The following is an 8,049-nucleotide window of genomic DNA, read 5'->3' as shown; positions in this document are numbered from 1 at the left end:
TACTCTAAAATAATCTAAGAGTATGTTTTGTTGGAGGAGTAGAAAAGTAGGAGGATAGAAAATTGGGAGAGAATAGAAAAATGGGAGGATAAAAAATATTTAGTTTTCTCCTATTTGTATTTGGATGGGAGGTTGAAAAAGTGGAGAGATAGAAAACTTATTTGTTTGGTTGAGATGAAAAATGAGAGGATGGAAGAATGAAGTTGGTTTAAATTTTCAATTATGTCCCCATTAAATAAAACAAAAACGCATCACATTTTTTTAGCAAAAAAAATTGTGTATGTGATAATAAAAAAAAGTAATACACTTTTTAACAAAAAAAAATGTATATGTTAAAGTGAACGAAGAAAAAAGAAAAAGAGCAAGTGGACGAAGAAAAAAAAAGCATCTAGGCACGGACAAAACCCCTATGCACTTGCACAAGCATTTTTGTCCCCCCTAGGTGCTTCATTTTTTCTCTAGTTTTCTCCCATTTTGGGGAGAAATTTTTTTGGTGGGTTCGGTGGGACAACACCTGAGTCCCACCATCACTTTTCCTTCTCTCCTTCCAATTAAACACCCTCCAAAAAGTTTTCACTCCTTATATATATATTTTTTAATGTTCCTAAAATTCACTCTACCAAATATTCCCTAAGTGTATATCTCTTTTTTAGATACTTAAATCTTGACATTTGTTTCTCACACCCTACATGCATTTATACTTGTGAAGTGACCATTATGTCAAAGATACGCAAGGATAAAAGGAAATTTTTTTTTTAAATATATATATATATATATGTACCGGTCTTTAATAATTACCGACCAAATTTTAAAAAATAAAATTACCCACCAACTAAAATTGTCAAAAAATGTGGTGACACTGAGTTTTGATATGGACTGGGTAGGTACCTAATGATAGGTTGGGCCTAGGCTGCCAACCTTAAAATTCACCCATGAAGGGACTTGGACGACGAGGAAAGCCGACAGGTGTCTTAAATTTGATTTTGACTTCTTTGCGACAATAAAGCAAACACCTAAACAGCACTAAGGACCATTTTTATCGACCAAACGAAAACGATCCAAGCACAGCTCCAATTCTCGTGACTCGTGAGTGTTCGATCACTTCTTGCTTTGCTTCCTTATGTTTGTTCCTTTGCGTTCCTCATTCTGACACACCCATGTTACCCAATAATGCTACCTAGTAGTAACTAGCACTAGTTTTCTATCAACTTCAATATTTCTCTTTATGTAATGTCTAATGGCTTTTTGAAATCATAGTGTAGATAGCTCGTGTGACTTCATTTTCTTAATATTGGAAAACCCATCTTGGTTTTATGTCAAATATGGGCTCTGTTGTTTGTTTTGAGTTCCTAAATTTGTATATTGAATTAAGCTTTTTTGACAGCAAAATTTGGTTGTTTCTTCAAAATATTTGACAAATGTTATTGGTAGTTTGCTTTAATCTTTGGCTTATGGTCCTAAACCCAGATCAAATTTTTCACCCACTCCCACACAAATTGTGTAGGTGAATTCAAATTTAGGCTCTAATGTCCTATGCGCACCAAGTGTTTGTACTATTTGCTAAAAAAGTGAGAAGATAGTAATCAACAAATTAGGCACGTCAGGATTTAGGAATTTGGTTTGGTAAGCATTTATCGGACATTTGGAATTTAGTCCCATTGTGTTTGATATAGACAATTTAGCGGGAGCAAAATCGTGTTTGTGTGAAGACGCGTAAATAACGAGGACCCCTTTGGTAGCTTTATTTGTGGTTCTTTATTCTATTGGTCTAGAGCATGGGGATACATTAGCACTAGTTCCATCACTGGATTTAAAGGGTCATCCCTTTATGCATAATTCTAGTTTTGTGTATTCTTTAGGCTACTCCATGTTAGTCTTTTTGCAATATAACAAATCTTACTTATATAAAAATAAAAAATAAATAAATAAAAAGGAAAAAGGATTTAGGAACCATCAACTGTTTGATAAAAGAAATCTAGAACTAAGTGATTTTTCACAATTTCTACTTTGCCTTCATTGGAATAGAAACTTGGGATAGTGTCAAATAGTTTGCATATGTCATGCGTGGCATCATTGATCAGCTTGTAAAATGCAAGGTTTTCTACTAGTAAGCCGTATTATACAAGTTTCTTGAGCATAGACTAGACTTTACTCTTCAAGTTTCACATGATTGTTCTGCTTGTCTTCCCTTTTAAACTAGGACTTTTCCTAGAAGTTTCCTCAGTGGCATACGATACAGTTTGCGGTCCCAGTAACCAAACAGTTGCATAAAAACTACAAGAAGTCAAAATTCTTCTTTAGTTCTTGGTATTTTCCATTTCAGAGAATATTTCTTGTATTTTGCAATGATGAAGTAGACAAGTAGTTTCACATGCTGGACCTTAGTAGCTGCATTTGAGTCTATGTTATATATTTGGTCTAATCTTGAATCCAGAACATTGTAGTTTTTGCATGAGTCCAAGTTAAGACAAGCTAAACTCATTCCTTAAAACTGATATGCATAATTTAGATGTTGAGAACCTTCCTAACTGGTTTGGATTTCCTAATTCCTTTATTGACCTCCATCTTGGTGATAAATAGTTATTATTCAGGTACCTATATCCTTTATCCAATTCAATCTGTGTGCCTTTACTTGATATAGCGTTATATGAGTTTATTCATTTGGCTTTTTCAGCTCTCCTGAACATGCAAAGCATAAGAATTTCCGTTTTGAGGCATGTTAGGGTGAGTGGATCAGCTGAAAGTTGGTTGTTAGCTGAGAAACAGAATGTGCTCAAGCAACTAAGCCGCCAGATGTGCTCATCAACAGTAACTTGTCCTGATCAAATAATGGATCGAGTGATTGGACTGGTTAAGAAATTTGATAAAATTGATGCCTCTAAGGTAATGAATGGTATCCTATATTACTATAGACTGTATTATTTGTCCATCTTAAAAATGTTTTTAAACAATAAACCACTTTTTATGCTGTGTCTATTGTTTACTTTGGTATATACAGAACCATGCTTGTTCAATAATGTTCTATGTTTGACATAGATTTATTTTTAAAAGGGCTAACAGTTAGAGGGAATATGTTATTTTCACTTGACACTTGAAACAGGTTACTGAAACAGCGGATTTTCAGAAAGACTTAAGCCTGGACAGTTTAGACAGGGTAGAGCTCGTAATGGCTTTTGAGCAAGAATTCTCCCTTGATATCCCTGACGAGAAAGCTGATAAGCTAACTTGCTGTGCTGATGTTGCAAAGTACATTGTTTCTGGAGCTGAGCAAAAGGTTGTGGAGGAGTCCTGATTGGTTTTTAAATTTGTAATGCATTCAAGATTTTACTGGTGGGTGCATCTGCCATGTTTTCTTCCCATTAATAAGTCTTGGGTGCAAAATTTCTCTGGTTGGTTTACATTGATGTTTCTTTAGAAATGTAATGATTGCAGAAAATCTAGAAACTCTTTATTCTCAAGTAATTCTCTTATTGATTCTACAACTCAATTATTTCTATTTCTTTTGTGGAAGAACTCTAATAGTATCATCCACATGGTATTTATCAGCTCATAGCTTGCTTTATGAGAACATACTGTACACACATGCTATATATGTTATTGTTTTCCTCTATACCTGTGCATCTTATACAACCGATAGAGAGGGATGAAACTCTTGTTAACTCAATGCTGTGACTAAAGCGCCATCCAAAATAATGAGCCATGGTTCTGATCCCTATCTGCTTATCAATTAGATATCTATCGTTGCATCTCTTTGTTACCATTCTTCTTCATGCATGCTTGCAAAGGTCTAGACGTCAAATCCATGAATCTAATCGTTCCGGCACTGTAAGTACGGATGCCATTCCCAAGTGATAATAGTTTTAGTCCCTTTTGTTTCTTGACGAAAGTTGGTTGACAGGGTGAGTTCTTTGGTATTTTCAGAACTTTAACAGAACATTTTTGTTCCAAGTTGGGAATTGAATGAAGTTGGGAAGGAAGATCAAAAGTGAAATCTCCAAATTCATCTGTTCTAGCTTGTTCCCATCTTGATCTGCTCTTCTTTCCACTGTTATGGCAGTTAACACCGACCAAAGCACCTGCAGATTTTAAACCACATGATGGTGATAATGATGATTATAATGATGTGTGCACCCATAATCATGATGCATTGAAGAATGCACCTTGTCCTTGTGTGTGTGGGGCTTATGACAAGTGAAGGATGGGAGATTTAAACCTAGTTCTTCTCTTTTTGTAAATCTTACAAAATTACTAAGCTACAAGGTTCTTGACAATGCACATTATCTTAGTGTACAGAGGGCAAACTTAAATATTTGTGTACAAAGGGCAAAGTTAAATATTGGGACCTTCGTTTATAAATCTCTTTCATTGGTCATAGTATACTAGGACCCAATATGTATGCTCAACTTTAATTTTATAATAATCTTATATTAAATTCAACTAATACATCCTTTTCAACTCCTACAAATTGAATGGTTGTTTTCAGAATAATTAATCCTTGACAAAAAAATCATACATGCAAATTATGTTTATGCTTTTCATTTAGACGGGTGTTATTCTTTATTTTTTGAAAATTTATTGAAAGAGGCCCCTACGAATGTGGCTTCTTCATTTTATTCTTTATATTCTTTGTGAGAGGGAGGTGGTTGTTTTCAGCATAATTATATACATATCGAGAAATCATAAACTCAAAATAATGTTTCTGCTTTTCATTTAAATCAGAATTATTTTATGTGTCAGTATTTATTGAGAGATGTTGCTATTGATGTGGGATCTCCGTTTTTAAGTACACATTTTTTTGGCTTCTTTGGAAAAAGAAGAAAGAGAGGGAAGAGGGATATATCAAACTTCAAATTCTCATTCTCAATATTGTTCTATAACTATCGAATTTTAAAGAAGAAATAAAGAAAAAGAAAAAAAACAAGAAAAAGAAAAAGAAAAAGAAATAAAGAAAAAGAAAAAGAAAAAGAAAGAGAAAGAAAAAGAAAAAGAGAGAAGAAGTAAGAAAAGAAAAGAAAAGAAAGACACTGCAAATTACAACAATAAATGTTATAATTACTTATAAACCAATCCATGCATATGAAGATTCAACGTTAAACGCTTTAAAGAACCGTTCTCTGCACAATCTGGCGGAGCAAATTACTTGGGCACAAGCCTTTACTAAAATATGGAACTACCAAACTACTGGGTTTTAGTCGGGCTGGCATGTGACCTTAAGGAACACCTTAAATTATTACTATCATTATTAATATTTTGGAAGCAATAACAATTCAGTACAACAAGCACTCAAAACTCAGTAAACCTTAAAACATTTTTCAAGTACTTGCTCTATTTCATACTCCTACATCCTCTTATCCTAACATAAAATGCTAGGAAAAGTTGTAAAATTTGCATTCTCTAACCAATATATAAAAAGCAACAGGAAATCATTGTAATATGATATGAGGACAAGCATGAAAAACATGAAGTGAAGGAATTATACTAGAGGGTCAAAATTAACTAGCTTGTAGTGCATTAAATATCAAAGGTTCCAAGAAGTTTTGCTCATTAGCCTAATTTTCCATTATGTGACCTTCGAACAACACAGACAGTTGTGATAAATATAACTTCACAAAGCACTAAAGCATACCATTTACAAGGGAAAGTATTAAAAGCAGGGACGGAACCAGGATTCAAAGTTGAGGGGGGCAAAGTATAAACACAAAAAAGTTTATGAAAATCAAAACTAACATCTACTCAAGCTTTGTTGAATTCCATCCCATTTATTAACATTATAATCTCATATTTTCACAATTTGGATTGATACTAATTTAATTGGTGTTAATTTTTTGGAATTTTGTTTGAAATTTTCATGAATTGGGACATCAACACTAGAGGCAATGCTACATTATCAACTTCAAATTATTTGTAATTTTTTCTCTTTAAAAAAATCAAATATTATAGATAATTTTCTCATCATCAACCATTCAAATAAAAGTTTCATTATTTCCATATTATATAGCTCTATAGTTTCAAATTTTAGTCCAAAAAATAAACCAAACAAACATACCTCGCTACAACAACAACATTAATGTTAATAAATTATTTTCTAAAAATAGTTAATAATTTATAAAATAAATCAACAAACAAGCGTTATCAATTAATAACATTTATTACTAACCACTACACACATTTGATTCATAGTTCCCAGTCCCACAGGCTTTACTTTTTTATTGTCATTTTCTAGTTTTTTTATTCTTTTTATTTTTATATTTATTTTTTATCTCATTTGTCCTTATTTGACCATCTTTTTTTTCAAATTCAAGAGTCAAGGATGACTTCTTAAATTAAGTACACAGTGCTATATTTTTTTCAAAAGGGGAGGGGGGGGGGGGGGGGCAATGGCCCCCCTCTGCCCCAACGTGGGTCCGTCCCTATTTAAAAGGAAGAAGAAGATTGTGATCAAATTATAACTCAAACATATCATGCAATATAATGATCTTTTACTAACCTGATATGGGCCATTCAGTAAGTTGAGCTTCATGACCATGCAGGCAAGCCTGACAATGAACCGAACCAGTGACTAGCACGGTGGAGAGCTTCTCTTCTCCATATCCAGCCAAATGCACCATTTCTTCTTGGCTATTCAGTTCGAATATTGGGTCTTCCTCGATGTCGGTGGCCATTGAAGTTGCAGTGATCGTGAAGATCACGAAGCAAATTGTGAACATCACAATATTGTGGGAGCCGCAAAAGTTGCTCATCTTCTTTGTGTTTGTTTCTAAATACATGTAATATGTACGTTAGATTTGGGTACCAATAGATGAGACTCCACTCCACACCTTTGGTTTATATAAGGTTTTGTGTTATTATTATACCCTTGTAAGCAACATATATTACAACCATATACCTTTTTGTTGTTGACATTTAAAGGTCAAGATTTCTTTCTTTTCACACTCATGTAAAATTACCTTTGTGTGCTTTTAAAAATAATTTGCTAATTAACTGTTTTACTTTCTTTTCCTTTATTTTATTGTATTTTATGGAATTCAGCCAAAAATTAGACTCGTATATTCGTATCTATTTGCCCCTTTAATATACAAATTAGTTCCATACTTGATTTAGTCATCGATTGGCGATTGACAATGAGAAAATTATTACCAATTCATTGACTTAGGGGTAATAGATATATACAATGTTTTGGCCAATCTGTATGTTATGTTTGCATGTCTAGAAACAAGGAAGTTTAGATTATTGGTCTATTGACAAATAGCGAGGATTGGTGAAATTTGATTGGTGAGTGTTCGGTAAAATTTCATCAAGTCTAGCTATGTTATGACTGCTTTACCTTTGAGTAGATTGCTTCAGGGAGCTACAATGAAAATTATTGCTAATAATCAAATAACAGCCAATTAATCGATAATGGATGATCGTTATACAATGTTTTATCCAATCAATATGTGAAGTTTGTATGTCCGAACATAAGAGTTTGTGCTATGCAGAAAGGATTAGTACTGAAATTCAATTGATTAATGACTTGTAATTATTCTTTCATATTGGCTATAACAATGATCCAAAAAAAATGTCACGAAATTGTACAACGTACTTGCATTAATTCCTTGAAGAGTGAAAAATAACAACTCTAGTTACAATTGCCTATAAAAATGGGTGAGGGCCATTTGAAATTTTCTCTTTTTCAATCATGTTAACTAAGTTCCATTCGAAGATCTTTCTACGCATTGTCTCTAAGCAATTGACAACTTTTTTAATTGAGTAATACTTTGATATATTGATGATGTTTATGAAAATAATTTTTCATGGAAATTAAAAACCATGACAATTTGAAGAATATTGGATTTCAATTAAGTACGTTGGAAATGAATTTTACATTTTATAATGCATGATATTTTAAATGAATTTACACTTACAAGAGGCTAATGGTGTTTTTGGTCATTTAGCAAAATAGTTAACACCCAAAACACATGATGATGACAATTCTGAAAATTAATATGAAAAAGAGGGATAGATTGGTCATTAAGTTCACTTGGTCCAGAAGGCAAATGAGATTTGGAA

At 33.0% G+C, this 8,049-nt stretch overlaps 2 protein-coding genes across 3 annotated transcripts; one reads left to right on the top strand and one right to left on the bottom strand.

Moving 5' to 3' along the window:
• Positions 1-896: 896 nt before the first annotated feature.
• Positions 897-3,487, top strand: LOC126726890 (acyl carrier protein 3, mitochondrial). 2 transcript variants are annotated; one of them, XM_050432302.1, is made up of 3 exons: positions 897-1,086; positions 2,675-2,883; positions 3,101-3,487. In XM_050432302.1, exons 2-3 carry the CDS (start codon positions 2,686-2,688, stop codon positions 3,290-3,292), a joined length of 390 nt encoding a protein of 129 aa, XP_050288259.1. In that variant the 5' UTR covers positions 897-1,086; positions 2,675-2,685; the 3' UTR covers positions 3,293-3,487. The 2 variants fall into 2 exon arrangements, with proteins under 2 accessions (XP_050288259.1, XP_050288258.1); XM_050432301.1 differs by lacking the exon at positions 897-1,086 and adding an exon at positions 2,333-2,591.
• Positions 3,424-6,818, bottom strand: LOC126726889 (uncharacterized). The gene is made up of 2 exons (XM_050432300.1): positions 6,488-6,818; positions 3,424-4,076 (listed from the first exon to the last, which is right to left on the bottom strand). Exons 1-2 carry the CDS (start codon positions 6,765-6,767, stop codon positions 3,736-3,738), a joined length of 621 nt encoding a protein of 206 aa, XP_050288257.1. The 5' UTR covers positions 6,768-6,818; the 3' UTR covers positions 3,424-3,735.
• Positions 6,819-8,049: the final 1,231 nt, after the last annotated feature.

The sequence above is a fragment of the Quercus robur genome, chromosome 5 (genome assembly GCF_932294415.1).
Source record: "Quercus robur chromosome 5, dhQueRobu3.1, whole genome shotgun sequence".
NCBI lineage: Eukaryota > Viridiplantae > Streptophyta > Magnoliopsida > Fagales > Fagaceae > Quercus > Quercus robur.
This window is presented reverse-complemented; position numbering and strand designations above follow the sequence as displayed.